This window comes from Typopeltis vanoorti, chromosome 23 (assembly GCF_054136105.1).
Source record: "Typopeltis vanoorti isolate ZY-2024b chromosome 23, IOZ_Tvanoo_1.0, whole genome shotgun sequence".
NCBI lineage: Eukaryota > Metazoa > Arthropoda > Arachnida > Uropygi > Thelyphonidae > Typopeltis > Typopeltis vanoorti.
Genome location: NC_143571.1, coordinates 40,839,416 through 40,856,217, shown reverse-complemented (window position 1 = coordinate 40,856,217; position 16,802 = coordinate 40,839,416). Strand labels below are relative to the sequence as shown.

The 16,802-nt window shown below is 36.2% G+C and overlaps 1 protein-coding gene across 2 annotated transcripts in view; it reads left to right on the top strand.

Annotated features, from left to right (window-relative positions):
• The window catches only part of LOC150093795 (uncharacterized), a 311,113-nt gene that overhangs the window by 86,747 nt on the left and 207,564 nt on the right, over positions 1-16,802 (top strand). For both annotated transcript variants that reach the window (XM_090412760.1, XM_090412758.1), the window contains exon 5: positions 10,327-10,415. In XM_090412760.1, coding sequence (XP_090268886.1) covers positions 10,327-10,415 — 89 coding nt within the window. The remainder of the gene's footprint in view (positions 1-10,326; positions 10,416-16,802) is intronic.

Sequence of the window (16,802 nt, the reverse complement as noted above, 5' to 3'; positions counted from 1 at the left end):
TATGTAGCATAGCCAGATAACGGGTTTATGTGGGGCAGTTTAAGGCTTTTTTCTTCACTGGTCTTCGTGAAGTTAGCTGGGATGGAGAACCCATGGCTGTCGCCACTATCTGTTTGTAGAATTTACCAAACAAAATAGCCCAAGTTGATGGTGAACTGAAACAGGGTTGAGATATTGGGAGGTAATATGGCTTGGATGAGGTCTGAGGTGTCTTTGAGTGGGAGATTAGTGAATAAAGAGGAGACATCAAAACAGACCATTATGTCAGTGTGTTGGAGTGTGAGGTTTTCTATACTGGCTTTAAAGTGGGCTGAGTTTTTTGTGTGTGTGAAGGTGTGCTGCCAGTATATTGTGTGAGCACTTTGGCTAATTTATATATGTGTGAATCAATGCCATCCACAATGGGACGTAATGGCACATTTTGTTCATGGATTTTCGGTAATCCATGTCTGGGGTGGGGGATCTAGAGTTATAAGATTTTAGTTTGTTTTTGATTTCCACAAGCCAAGAGATGACCTTTTTAAGGAGCCTGTGGAGTGTTCTGTATATCTGTGATTTTAAACCAATTGGATTACAGAAGTGAACTTGCCTCTTTACTTCTAGATCATTCTACCTACCTACCTCCCTATATCATAGTCTATAGGGAGGGAGGTAGGTAGAATGATCTAAAAGTGCATGCTTACCTCTGTAATCCAGTTGGTTTACACAGTGGCATTTCCCTTATCCACTTTAGTAATTACTATTCTGTTGTTTTTAATTTCTTTCAGCGTTTCAAATGCTTTCCTTGAGAGGTTGATTGTTGATGGTTTAACATGAATGTTAAACATCCAGTCTGATGTTGGCAAGATTGGAGAGAGACTGAGAATATCTCGTTCTGTTTGGATCATTGTTCAAGGGTCCAGTTGGTATTTTGTGTGAATTCTATCCAAAACTGCTGTTTGCATTTTAAGTAACACGCGGACTTGGCAGGGTCGTCTGCTGCTATTCACAGACACAGGTGCAACACACTGTGCGTTCTTTCCAATATATTCTTTTCCAGACCATTGTTATGGAGAGCGACCATTTTGCCAATAGAAGTAAGGTTTCAGTTAGCAAAATAGTCAAGTTACATGAATCATTCCTCGACAGTGATTTCATTCTGCAGGAATTTTTTTAGGAGCTAGTGCATAGTTGTGGTAATGTGAGAGTGCTAATTGCTTCCAGTTTCAGGGTGAAGGATGATAAGTTTATTACTCTGTTAGGAGGTAGTTGAGGCTTGGAAGCTGAGTTTTTTTTAGTAGAGGTTCATATTTCTTGATGTGCTAACATCATATTTTTTGAAATTCTTTGTCTGCTGAGGAGTCGGAGTGTTTGAGACTGTTCCTCGAATCTGCCTCACCTCTGAAAAACTTTCCAAACCTCAAAAAATTTAGGTGCATGAGACTATCCCAAATTTGGGAAGCATTAATCTTCAGATCTTCAGTCCAGTGGCCAAGACTACACAATTTAGCCCAATAAGGGTGCCATTTATATTTTCTTCAGCCTCATTTGCCCAGTGTTAGTGCCTGTGTGCACATATCATTGCTTTTTGTGATCCTTGACAATGGTAATGCAATGTTGTCAAAATATAGGAAAGTATTCAAGTTTTTATAATTAATATTTAATATACGTTATTTTCTGAAAAATAATACTAATTTTATAGCATGTTTTAAATAATGGCTTCACATGTAAAAGAAAATTAGAATTTATTAAATACTGTTATGAATATGTCATGAACAGCATTCGAGGAGAAAGCAGAAGAATTGGCTACAACATTTAAATTATGAACACAAGAACAAAATTACAATGCATGTGCATACTTCCATATGTCTCAGTCACAGTTGTATGAGTAGGAGGAAACACTATTAGAGTTCCAGAGCAGTAGGGTATAGTTATGTAATTAAAATAAAAATTTATAAACAATTAATAGCAATCGCTAACCAAAACTTGTATATAAGCATACAGTCTGTTTGAGATAAGACGGTGGCATAGGGCTTCACATGATTAAAGAAATAAGTGATCAGATTTAAAATTATTGTAGTGCATCATCTTTGTTTGATTGCAATGAATTGTATCTAGTGTTGTCGATGGCATGAGAAGCAAGATCCGAACCTTCTGATTCCAGAACACCTATATGATCTTAATGTTCTTGGATTCTAATCTCAGCAGATCAGTTCTGTCCAAAGTAGTAAATATGATAAGAAAAAGGTATTGGATAAATATCAGGCAAGAATAGAGTCGATAATTTATTCATAATAGTTTAAGGAAAATTATCCCGAAACTTTGTCCTTTATCCTATATTACTCATTCTTGTGTTCATAATTTAAATATTAGCCAGTTCTTCTCCATGAATGATGCTCATGATGTATTGAGCAAAATATATACTAGCAGTTAATAAATTCTAGTTTTCCTTTTACATGTATAAAGCCATTATTTAAAATATTGCTAAGTCTATTACATATGTCCCTATTAAACATCTTTGGTCATTACCCCATTTGTCATGAATTCATGACAAATACAGGGTGTTCGGGATAAATTTGACATATTTATAATTAATTATATTTTTTCGTAAGTTACATGTATTAACACACACTTCTCTTCATTTAAAAGTTTGGACCCTTCTTCATTCACATACAAGATGTCAGAAAGGATGGATAGCTGGAACCCACCTGAATCATGGAAGAGAATAACTTGTATCATGATGATTCGTGCCCGCCATCAAAATAAGGATATTACGACTGCTGCCCAATGCTCCCTGAATACAGTAAAAACAATCAGGCATGAACTAGAGACTTGCAATGGTGACTACGAGGATGTAGCAAGAAGAAAGATCCCTAGCAGACGATCTGATTGCGTTCGTACAGCAGAATTCCTCGCAAATCTGCAGGAACAGGTGTTGAAGAACCCTGGCATTGGAATTCGGGCTTTGTTCGTGGAGTTGCTAACTGTAGTCAAGCCCTGGATAACAAGGGTAGCCAATGGTAGGCCGTATGTATGGCAGCAGGATTCGGCCCCTTGCCACACCTCTGGGAAAAGTCAAAAATGGTTGTCTGAAAATTTCTACGACTTCACCAGTCCAAATGTTTGGCCTCCAAACTCCCCAGACCTTAACCCCATGGATTATTTTGTATGGGGCGCAGTTGAAAAAGACACCAATCGCACTTCCAGTAATACAAAAGCCCAGTTAATGGATAAAATTAAAACAGTTTTTGCGGCCCTTCCCAGGGAGACTGTAGCATCAGCTTGTTCGAGGTTCCGAAGCAGAATTGAAGCTGTGATCGATGCTAATGGTGGTTATTTTGAGTAAATCTTGTTGATAGTATTGTAATTAACTCTGCCTGTAATGTTTTTTTGTCAATTCATTAAATTTAATAGATACAAAGAAGATTTTCTTTTTCCTTACGAAACTGTCAAATTTATCCCGAACACCCTGTATATAACATAATCATAATCCATCAGTTGCACTCTAAGCAACTTCAAGTAAACTTGCAAGAGTAGATTCACAACATGAAACAGGAGAATTTAAGTGAAGAAACAATAGTTCTCTCTTCCAGTAGTAGTAGTTAAGAGAATCTATGCTATTCCCATTCAAAACGAATAAGTTCTTGCATAACATAATGGAAGTACAGTCTTGCCATAATTACTGTTACAGCAAGACTGTACTTCCATTATGTTAGGTTCAGTCTTTAACTTACCTTTGTCATTAATGATTCCTTTATGTTGTACTGAAAATTTTGCCAGATATGAGGTTTACTTAAATGGAATATTAAATAATTTCATTGTCAACATGCTACATTTCATTGTTCTTTCAATAGCATGAACTGTGTAGTTATCAGGAAAGATAATTGCAGTATATGTGAAAAAATTGAAAATGATTTCATAATGTTAAATGTTAATTTATGGCATACTTTTGGGAAAATTTTAATGCCATCTTGGGCCCGTTAATAAATAAAATAGTCCCAAGATGTTAATAAACAAAACATCTTTGGTGGGTTAACAAACAAAAAAAAAAAAAAATAGAAAACAAAACTTTCCCAATGATGTTATATGCATAAAATAGCAGGTGAATTCAATCTAAGTACATACCATTAGAATTTGTAGACCGGAGCTGAGAATGGATCTTTATCAGGTGTGGATTAACAGTAATGCAGCATATTTAATTATTATTGAGACCTCCTGGGAGTCAAGGACTCATTGAGCAAGGCTATATCACCCAATAATCACCCAAACCTGCTGTCATACCTTCCCTTAAATTCATTCACACTAGATGTACTCACTACCCCAAAAGGCAAACCATTCCACTCACTAAATGCTCTGTGAGAGAAAGACCTAGCTCTCTTTCTCTCTCTCTCTCTCTCCTTTCTTGACTCTGAACAAACTTAACTTCCATTTATGTCCCTGAGTTTTCTTCCCACCTTCCATATAATGAAAAATTTCATCAGACAATATCCTATAACATTAATTCAGAAGTTTATAGACTTCTATCCTATCACCCCTTTTCATGTAAAAGACACACTTAGAAATTCAGTTAATGGAAAGATCAGCTGTAAAATACTTGACACTCCACTTTTCTTATATTTTTAGTTGCTGCTGGCATAATGCAGTCAGCCATTGCTTCCTTGCTATGTCTTTACACAAAAAAATGTTTTGTGAAAGATTGTGTGTTTATTCCAGTTAATTCTTTGGTTTAATAACTAACTCGTTACTTCAGTTGGCCTTCCTACTTCAACCCCAGTATCCTTGTAATTGTAATTTTCATAATCTCTGCAGAATCTATATATTGAGTTTACAGTATCATAAGAAATCATATTCAGATGATTATAAGCAAAACAGCTAGTGACTGTACTTCAACATTTGGATGCTGATGACTTATCAACATTTCAGGTAGCTGCTTGCCAAATGTGCAACCTTCTACATGAGCACATTCATAGTTAACAATTCTGTTCCACCAAAACAATTTCCCTGTCATTAATTTTCTGAATTATATTGTATTATAATATATATAGAAGCTTAAGTAACATCACTGAATAGAATTTGTTTTCAAGCTATTCATATTTTATATGAATTATATCCTAGCCAAAAGTCCATGCTCACACAAATATATCGTACAAAATAAACCACAAAAGAAACGAGTTTCATCAAACCCACCTTTCTTTGTAATGACTATTGCATTTTTCTTTGAAGTTATTTTATATTATATTTTAAGCAAGGTTGCAGAGAAGCCTAGTGATTTTCATGAGAAGCCAGAGGCTGTAGTCATTGAGGAACTCTTCATAAAGGAGATTGTTCTAGAATATATAGCCAAATGAAAAAGTAGAAATAGTTTTAGTAGGCTTGCAATGGGACTGCAAAAGGATGTTATGTTTCTTGTGTTATAAATGATATATGGAAGAAAGAATGACAGAAGCTAGTTCATTAAAAGAGTGCCTGTGGAAGTACAGGAATGTAAAAAATTCAAGTATCCTTGTTTAAGGCCTTGTGAGTGCCACTCAGTGATCTAAATGCTGTGAATGCATGTCTCATGCAGAAGCAATATCTGAGGGGAAAAAATTACAAAATTCACCATCGGGGGTGGGTGTACTGGATGGTGTACTGGATGTAGATGAAGTAATTTTTCTGTGTGTGTAAGGAGAAAAGCGACACAAGCATAACACATTTTTATTCACTTCTGTTATGCATTCATGGGCTGTGCTGTCCTTCCCAGTATGCTACAAAAATGCATCCTTTGCGCAGCATGTTCACTGACAGAATGCAGCTGGTCAGGACTGATGACTTGTGTAGATGCTGTCCTTCAGCACTGTCAAGTTATCAGGGTGATTTTGATAAACCATGTCTTTGAGTAATCCCCAGATTCAGAAGTCGTGGGGGTGGGGGAAGATCAGGTGAATGAGGCAGCTATGTAGTGGGAAAGGCAAAGCTCTTCATTGAAATTTTCTCAAAAAAAATCTCCTGTAGGGATCAAGCAATATGTGTGGAGGTGCCTCATCCTTCATGAAAATGACTGAGTTCCTGCACAGGTGCTGCTGTACCTGCAGAATAACAAAATTGTTTATCATATTGCGATATTTCTCAGCAGTAACTCAGTAGATCACAGAACCTGACTGGTAAATGATCTCAAAGAGGAATGGTCCAGTGATAAATGAAGCTGTAAACCTGCACCAGTAACTTTGGGTAAATGCAAAGGAATTTGTTGGATTGCATGCAGGTTTTGCTTAGCCCATATCTACCAGCTGTGGATATTCGCAACTCCATTCAGATGACAGTGATCCCTATCTTCTCACAAAATCATTCACGGTCGTGCAGCATCCAACTCCACTCAAGCAGCGAATGTCAGTTGTCGTGAGTGGGTAAAAATGTAGAATCTTTTGCAGAATTTCCCAGACAGGTGTGTAAGGCACATTCAAGTGCCTTGATAACTGATTGGTTTGCAACCTCTGCCAGGTCTAACTTCCAGCGATCCCATTTCTTTAAAATGACTAATCATTCATTACCGAGTACATGGAGATAGTGGATGTGTGTCACTGACCTTTGTTCAGACGACAAAATTTGCGGATTGTAGTAGCAGCAGCATTATAATTATTAAGATAGTACAGCTTCACGAGCAAAATACATTGGGGCAATCGCTGTGGACAATATTAATAACCAAAATGAAGGGAAAATCCCGTGTCAATCTTTTTAAACTCTCCTGGCATCTGCTGATTTGCATGATGTGCAAATTTCATGCATTTGGTGTTTACAATGTCCCTGGTTGTGAATTTTAGTACTACCTTTTTTTTTACCCTCATATCTCTTCCACATGACACACAATGTATTCACAACATCTGGATCATTGGATGGTGCTTCTGAAAGCCTTAAACCGGGGATACTTTAATTTTGATTACTCTGTACCTACAGAAAAGTTGTATAGCAGCATGAAAGAGCATATGAAATGAGTCTGTGAGAGAAATCATCAGTTGGCCAAGCTGTTCTTTGGACTGTATTAAGAATTTTTAGGGAGATTTTTAGCACTACTGTAAATGTGAGAATGGATATTCTACAAGCCAACCAATTTGGGATTTCTACAGAGTTAGCAGGTGGATAGTAAAAGTATCATCTTGAATAGAAAAGAATGTCAACTTTTTTAAGAGGCTGTGGAAACTTTGTGATATGTCTGTTCCAGGAAATGAGGAACTCCCCTATTCTTCGAGCAAATGAGCTGGAGGGATAGGCGAGTAGCATCCTCCTTACCTTGTTGTAATAACTTTCTGCTTACATCCACATACACGTCTTAAATGAAATTTCACATATTTGGTACATTACACTTCCAAATACACAATAACTCTTCCCAATTTGAGCAATATGACTACCTTGGTTATGGACACTCCTTCTTATACTGTCACCAGATCCAGCATTCTCAAATCCTGAGTCCTCTATATTACATTCTGTTTCAAGTAATTGTCATTTAGTACATGAATAAATTCCATTTCCTTCCCACTTATTTCTTTATAATTGAAGTTCCCCATAAAAAATTGGTCAAAAAGAGAATTCAAGAATGGGTGGATAAAAATATGATGCTTTGTGAAGGGCAGGTCATGCTTTAGTAACTTACTAACTTTTTATAATAGAGTAATAGCTGAGTTGGATAAAGGAAATGGCTACATAATTATGCTAGATTTTGCAAAAGTATTTCGCAGAATACTGCATGGAACTCTGTGACGCAAATTAGAACAAATAGGGATGGATATGACATTGGTTAAGTGGATAAGAGGGGGGGGGGGGATTGGTGGACAAATATCCAAAAGTTGGTATATGGAGGACAGAATCGTCAAAAATAAATGACTAATGGTGTGCCACAAGGTTCAGTGCTGGGACCATTGCTGTTTAATTTGTACATAAATGATATAGGAAATAACTCGAAAGGAAATATTCAGTTGTTTGCTGATATTGTGAAATCAGGTAGAGTACACTGAAATTCTTCAATATCCTAAGAACCTCCAATTCATCTACCTCTGTTCCCACATTATTGTCTGTCAGATAGGTTAAAGCAGTAACCTCACTAGGATGATATACCCTTGCAAAATGGTTACTCAGTAACTCAACTATTTTGTCTGCTTCTGTCACCTCATCGCCTTAGTTACCTTTCCATAGTCATTTTTCCTCTTACTTGCAGCATCTTTGGGATTTCCTTTGGCCTACTCATCTAGTTTTCTTTTCATAAGGCAAATACCACGATTTTACCATGCTGGTCAATTTTTTTCTTATATTTCCTCCCACAACTTTCTATTTTTTTTGCTGCTCATGCTTAATGATACTACTCATCCATCTAACTCCTACCTGGTTAATCCTCCTGACCTTGAGTGTACAATCTGATATTGCTTCCTCTAGATGCCCCTTAACTATCTTCCATGCACTACCAACATCCTTTCCTTGAAGGATTTTTAGGCCATGGCATGGCTTCAAGCTTGTCATAATCACCTGCCTTGTAGTTCCACATATATCTCTTCTTGACAGAATATTCCTCATACTTGGCATCCTAAGTCAAGACCACATAACTATTCCTAATTGGAGGCAACTTGACCACATTGGTTATGGATAGCTCTTCTGATCCTTTAACCTACTAAAAGATAATTACTTGAGGCAGCATATGATGGAGGGGACTACTCCAGATATGAGAATACAAGTCCCCTGCATCATATGCTGCCTCAAGTAATTATCTCTCAGTAGGTGTATAAATTTTATTTTTTTCCTGCCATGTGATCTTTCTTCCAATCTATATCTCCATGATTAAAGTTCTTAATAACTATTCTATCTACACTCATTGTACTAATTTAGTATGTTATAACTTTTTTCTGAAAAGCTAAGCAAACACTATCACACACTCATTAAAAATGAAAACAAATTAAATAATGTTAACAAAAAATTCTCACCTTTCTGCTCCATATTAATTACCTGCTATTTGCATGTTGTCATATATCAGATTCCTCTGGGTGGCAGTCAGAGAGATTTGATTATTCTGAGCTCTCTTGATTGCCACTGTTATATGTGGGATAAGAAACGATATCTGTGCATGGGAAGTGGTCAAAGAATGTCTGAAGGAAACAGTGGCTGACTGAATCCCTAGTCAACAGACAAGGAATTGTATGGTTGTTATAGTTGTTAAACAGTTGAATAAAACTTTGAAGCATAAGCTTCATAAAATGTTGCATATCTTTTTCCAGGAGAAAAGTGATGAAAATGAATACTGGGACTTATCACTTTTCTCCTGAAAATGTTTAGAAGAGCAAACTTAAAGTTATGGTGAAATCAGACTATAAAAAGCATAAGTCTTTTACAGGCAAAGAGTATATATTTGCTTTTTGGCAAAGTAAAAGGGGGAAAAAAAGACCATTGAAGAACCTTAGTGAATGTAAACTGCAGGAAAGTGTAATACGCCTTAGAAATAGCCAGTTGTTGTGTGTTCATTGTAAATCCCAACAGAACCATTAACTACCTAGGTGCTTAGGAGGCAAAACTATATGAAAGGATAGAATCGTGGGTATTTAAGCTATTGGAAAACTAAATTTGAGCATAACAGTTGAATTCAATTGGTTATTGGAAGGTTGTTAAAAGAATAGGAGCAGCATTTTTGATGTTGTTCAACTTAAGTCTCAGCATTAGTGGAAGGAGGGCAAGATAATTCCATTATACGAGAGAGATAAGACAGAAGCAAGTACGTATAGATCAGTGAAATTTCTGGAGTGTTCATTAAGGTGTTGGAGAAACTAATTAGGATTTGCATGCAGAGTCCAGTAAATGGCATTGTAATCCCCTATAAAAGAACAGCATGGCTTTGATTAAGGTATTTTTTGCTTTAGCAGTTTGTTCAGGCTTTAGTTTTTCATGCTAACTATCCATTCCCCTTTACCCTACTATGATGTTGGATAATGAGAATTGAATATACCACAGTGCTTTAACATTTTTTTTTTTTTCAGGGTATTTGACAGGATTCTTCTCAATTTGAATCCCATAGAACATAATTAGTGTTACATATATTGGATCTTTCATTTGAATCCTCCACTTTGAGCACTCAGGAAAGCAATTCTGTCATGGTAAGACATATCTTTTGAAACATTCAAAGGTCTTATAAGTTATGCTGTTGCATAGCGGTATGACTATAAAACCTCTTTATGGCAACAAGGAGTGGATAGGAACTATTAGGATGATGTCCATAATGTTTTGACTGACTGGGGAGTATATATAATAATATTCTGCTTAATCCAACAAACTATCTTTTCAGAACTGGGATATCTCACAGCTGATATTTTCATTTTGTTTGACTTTCTGTTTCAGTATCCTGCCAAAATGCCTTTTCTGATACAGAGCCGTATGATTTTGTAATTAACCTTGCAGCTGAGACAAAGTATGGGCAGACAGATCCTGTAAGTAAGCCTGGGTTCATATAATGAAATATATTTAACAATGTTTCTGAGTAAAATTATTTGCACATTCCCTTAATTAGGAATTATTAGAATATTTTAATATTTGCCAAATATTTCAGTCTGAAAATAAGACTATCTTCAGTGGCTACATAGGAACAGTTTTTAACAAGGTGGAATACCAACAACTGATCATTCAACAGTAGAAGGAGCCTCTAATGTTACATTGCTAAGCATTAAAGAGAGGAACAATTTCATCAGAGTGATGATTAAATTATAGTTATTAATTGTTGGTATTCCACCTTGTTAAAAACTGTTCCTATGTAGCCACTGAAGATAATCTGTTATTGTCAGACTGAAATATTTGGCAAATAATAAAATATTCTTTTAACGTGTCTATAATTCCTAATCATAATGTCACAAGTCTCTCTCAAGAGTAACATTCCCTTAATGTATATTATTTAGCTTACAGAACATGGGATTTTTGACATATTCATTTGTGTGTACTTATATTTTCAGAATTACATCCAAAATTTTGGTTTGAAGGTTCTATGAATTTTTCTGTTATTATATACACTGTTGGCAACCGTAATAGATTAGAGTTGGATTAAATCACTAAGTGGTACTGGGATTTGTCAAGTATACTGAGATGTTATTTGTTATGGAAAATAGAAGAAATGTAGTTAAAATGCTTGTACACACATGCAATCTGATATTTGCATTGTAGAGGGCATTAAAAGCAGATGCTCATCAAATAAAATTACTATGAATGAAAATGTTAAGTTAAATTGTTAGAAAATTCATTTTATGAAGGTTACTGATTAAAGTAACCCTCATAAAATAAAAACATTCTCCTTGTATAAACTTGTTGGTTTGCATCCAATGACTGCAAAGGGAGGAAACTCCATACGAATTTAAAAAAAGATAAACTTATTAAAAAAACTCTTTATGAATACTTCTCATTAGTTTCAATGCAGTGTGTGTGCTGCTAGTTTAAGTGAAAACTGCTTAACACATTTATACTGAATTTTATCCCGTGTTGCACACTGGGTGTGAGATCACATCACCTTATGTTGTTTCTTTTGCATCAGGATGGTACATTTTTATGAACTTTTTGATATAAATATATATATGGCATGCCAGTTTAAATTTTGTTCAGTTGATTTTTTTTTTTTTTTTTTGGTAAAATTAATTTTTGTGAGCCGAGTTAATGATATAGGAAATCTGAAATGTAATTCTCATTTCAAGTTACACACACAGTCATCTCCTGTTTATCTGACCTTCAGCCACTTTTCAGTTAACTGATCCTCTGCATATCAACTGATTTCTGATATAGTACCATGTAATTCATCATCGTCATCCTTTCAGGGATTCAAGCTCAGTGGCCTGTTCCGGTCTCATTCCATCTTTTCGTTGGTGTCTCTGACTTTTATATCATCCAACTGTGGGTGGTATTGGAGTATTTTTTTCGGTAGTCTTGAACTGTCCATTTAATTGTATTTCAATTAAATAACTTCAATTATCAGAACTCGAAATTGCTTTCCCAAAGTTGTTAGATAAACGGCAGTTCACTGTAGTGTGTGTGTGGGGGGGAAACCATTCTCTTTGTATAAACTTGTTGGTTTACCCAATGACTGCAATATGTGTGTGACCACATTTTTGCAACTAAAAATTTGTAGTAGGTTGTTCTTTCTTCTTTCTCTCCCATAGTCCTAAATGGATGGTTGGGTCACTCTTGGCTGGTAAGTGATATTTTTTGTTAGCCTCCTCCAATCATCTCAGTCTTTTTCTTGATGTCAGTTGAGAAAGGGAGGAATTTGTCCATTTTTTGATGTTATCAGTCCATTTTAATCAAGGCCAGCCCCTAACCCTTGATCCCAGAACGATTCCTTCTAATGCTTGCTTTGGAATGCCAGCCCTCTCCACATGTCTGAACCATTTCATCTGTCTTCTTCTGATGACTGACAGAATATTTTCCCTTTTTCTCCCACCTATTGAATCAATCAGTTTTCGGACATTTTCATTGGTTTCGTGAGCAGTATAAGGAATTCTCAAAAGTCTTCTATAAGTTTTCATTACAAAAGACAGGAGTCTCCTCTCATCTTCCCTCAATAAAGTCCAGGCCTCACAACCATACAAGAAGATAGAATTCACCAAGGTGTAAATTAGTGTTAGTCTGGTTGTGATTGCTATTCTGTTATCTCTCCACAATGGTTAACTTCTGTAGGGCCATGGTTGCCTTAGCAATTCGGCGTTTAATGTCTGTTTTTGAGTGACCATCTTGACTCATTGTGCTTCCTAGATAAGTGAGCTTGTTTACATTCTCAATTTGTTTATTGCCAATTTGTATCTTTAAGAGTTCAATGTCTGATTTTAAGGTTATCATTATTTTTGTTTTTTGTAGGTTTATGTATAATCCATATTTTTTTAATGTTCTGAAAACACAGCTGGTTATCTCTTGTAATTCTTCTTCACTTTCTGCCAGAAGATCGATATCGTCTGCAAAACGTAAGTTATTTATTCTTAGTCTGCCAATGTTGATATTGGTGGACTATTCCAGTGTCATATTCATGAAGAGCTTCATTTATGACATATTCAAGAAAACAATTAAAAAGAAGAAGAGGGATAAGATGCTTACACCCCCCCCCCGTTCTGCCCGGAATGGTTCACTGCTAATAATTTTTAATTTCAATTCTCATATCAGATGAGGAATACAGAGATTTAATAATCCTAATGATTTTGTTGTCAATACCATAATGTTCTAAAATTTTCCATAATGCCTCGTGCGATATTGAGTCAAAAGCTTTTTGAAGGCCTAAAAAGTTGTGACAGATTATTTTGTTATGCATTTTTCACCTAGTATGTGCATTGTAAAAATATGGTCGATTGTACTTCTGGACTTCCGGAAACCTGCTTGTTCATCTGATAGTCTGCTTTCTATTTTCTTTTCGATTCTTGACAATAATATTTTTAACAGGATTTTGCTTGGATGACTAATAAGGCTTATTGTTCTATTGTTGCTACATTTATTATTGTTTCCTTTTTTAGGAATAGGTACAAGGACAGAAGTCTGCCAATCAGAAGGCCAAGTCTCTGTGTTCCATATATCATCATCAAATTCCTGCTATGTACCCTCAAGGGGTGTACAGGATATGACAGTACTACATGAAAAAATTACATCATTACTAACTTCCTATCTACAATTTTCCTCCAAATCAGTCTGTTACTTGTCAAGACTCCAACATTATCAGATCTTATATTTCTATCATCTAAGGCACTTTGTACCGTATCAATCTACCTATATCTTGGTCTTCCTCTGGGTCGTTTTCCTGCCAACCTGGCAGAGAACACTTGTTTTGTTAATCTTTCCTCTCCCATTCTATTTAAGTGACCATACCACCTGAGATTAGCTCTGCTAATGCATTCCTGGATGCTGACAATGTCAAGTTCTTTCCTAATATCCTCATTTTTAATATGATATTGCCATTGATGCCATCTGTTCATGCCTCTAATCTTTCTCAGGACTCTCATATCTGCGGTCTCTAGTCTTTGGTCAAGTGTTTTACTTCTGACCCAGCTCTCAGATCCATAAGTTAAAACTGGTTTGAACACTGTATACAGCTAATTTAGTGTTCCAACTAATTTCTCTCTTATTCCATATGAATTTATTCATTTGACTTCCCACTATACCAGCTTTGCTGATTCTGTTGTCTATTTCTATATTTATTTTATCATCTTCAGTAAAAATCGTGCCTAAGTAACTGAAATGTTTTACTTGTTCCACAGGTTCTCCATTCACAACACAATTGACATTTTCAATGATTCTGCCTATTTTCATTATCTTTGTCTTTTTATTGCTGACCTTCATACCATATCTATTACAACAGCTATTCAATTTAGTCAGAGAATCTTGCAGACTTGTAGCGGATTTATTTAGAAGTATAACATCATCCGCATAAAGCAAAGAGCTGACATTAACATCTCCAATTTTGATATCAGGTTTAATACCACTTTCCTTCATAATGTGAAGGAAAGTGGTATTCTGGAATAAATTTAGCAAGGTGTCTATGATGATGTCACTTCCTTCGCGTATCAGTTCCATTGTAACACCATCAGTCCCCAGTGATTTTTCTATTTTTGAGGAGCTAACTGCTGCAATGACTTCTTTTAATATCGGGTAATCTCCTTCCTCCAAACCTCCTGGCAAAATTCCGTCTAAAATATCATCAGTCAATTGAGGGTCCTTTTGAAAAAGCTTGGTTGCCTATCATTTCCATCTATCAACTATTTTCTGGTTATCCGTGATAGGAGTTCCATCTTCAACTTCTGTGCTCTAATTAATTGCAGTAAAAGGTTTGGTTAACTTATTGATAATTTGAAAAGCACTTTTAGGATTATTTTTATTTAAGTATTCTTCTATATTTTTGCATTCATCTAGTATCCATGAGTTTCTAGCATGTTTGATTTCTTTTTTAATAATCTTAGTAATATTTTTATACTGTTCTCTATTATCACCGCTATTAATGAGATTTCAAATTTCTTCTTTTGTCGCATAGGTCCAAAATATTTTTGGTTATCCATGGTTTATTGATTTTCCTTTTGTATCCAAGAATTTCTTCAGCTGTCTCGGGTATCTTTTGTGAGAAGTATTTGGTTTTAGATTCGATATTATTATATTTTTTGAAGCTTGTGTCAAAAATTTGTTTTAATTTGTATTCATATAGTGTATTTATTTGGGGATCTTTTAATTTTTCTATATTATATCTTTCACGAGTTGATCCTGCAGGTAATATTTCCCTCATTTTCATATTCACAGTTGTGATGACCATATTGTGGTCACTGCCAATGTCTGCTCCAGGAAATGATCTAGTTCTTGTGAGGTTGATGGAGTTTTTAAATTTTGTGCTTACAAGGATGTCGATTTGGTTGTGTGTTTTACCATCAGGGGGAGTCCATTTCCATCTTCTGGAAGATTTATGGGGAAATAGTGTTAGTAATGGCAAGTTCATTTTGTGAGGCAAAATTGATCAATTCAAAACCTCTTTTGTTTGTCTCCCCATAGCCATATGGTCTGACAAATGGGAGAAAATCCTTACCGATGTCTGTTTCAATTTTGGCATTCCACTTGCCCTGTACAATCAAAAGGTCTTTTCTATTTGCTCCAGTGATCATTGCATTAAGTTGACCATAAAATTCCTCTTCTTTGGAGTCTTCATTGCTTGTGGTATAGACCTGTATGATGATGATATTGAGTGGTTTTCCTCTTAGGCAGACTAGAGCAATTCTGCTATTGATAGGATTGAATTCAATGACAGAATTTCGTGATGATTTGTGTATCAAAAACCCGGCACCTTCTTTTCTGCTGCAGTCACACCCAGAGTAAAGAAGCAAATGTCCTTCATCCGTCGTTAGCTCTCCTGTTTTGGGCCATTGAATTTCACAAAGTCCCAGAACAGTCCATATCTTTTTAATTCATGCTGTAGTAATTTGAGTTGACCTGATTGTAGTAGAGTCCTAATATTTCAAGTTTCGGTCATTAAATGGTTGCAGAGTCAGAGTCTGGATCCAGTTTTTTTCATTATTTTTGTCAGTGATAGTGGTGGTGGTGGTAATGCCAGTCGTTACACCCCTGGAGCTGCTATCAAATGGCAATCCGGACCTTGTTGAACTGGGCAATGTCTGAGCCAGCATGGTGTGCTGTGTTAAATCCTTCGCCATGAATGTCTAATGGACAGTAAATTAAGACAGATAGCGCCAATCTCCTCTTCTGTTTTCACCTGCTAGCATTTAGCTGGACATAATGGGATGGCCTTCACGCCTTGGGAGGCCCTACCAGGAGTAATGATACTCCTGACATGCTTCGCCCCCTCACCCCGCCATGGCGAGGCAGCATAGCAGGACTTTGGGAGGGGGGGCAGGAATAGGTTGTTAAGACATTTTAAATACTGGATTAGCACTACAATAAAACTTTGTTTTACTTGTCCCTATGCAATACAGCATGTTTTCCGATCTACAAGGTCATTTTCATTCTAGTTATCTTTAATTACACTTCTTCTTCTTCTGCAGTGAAGAAGAAGAACAAGTTTCTTCTGAAGCTTGTCCCACTTAAGTAGGGTCGCTGTTTTTAGTCCGTCTCCTCTGCATCCTCCTGTCTTGGGCTGTAACCACATCCAAGTTTTTCATCCTCAAGTCCTCCTCCAACAGCTCCCTCGATCTCTTCTTTGGCCACCTGCACTGCCTCCTCTCCTGCACATCCATCTGCATGATCTTTCTTCCCACATACTCATCCTCCCTCCTCATCACCTGACCAAACCATCTCAACCTTGCCTCCTGTATCTTCTCTCCTAAGTTCATAGTGTTCACCGTTCCCCTTACATAGTCATTTCTCAG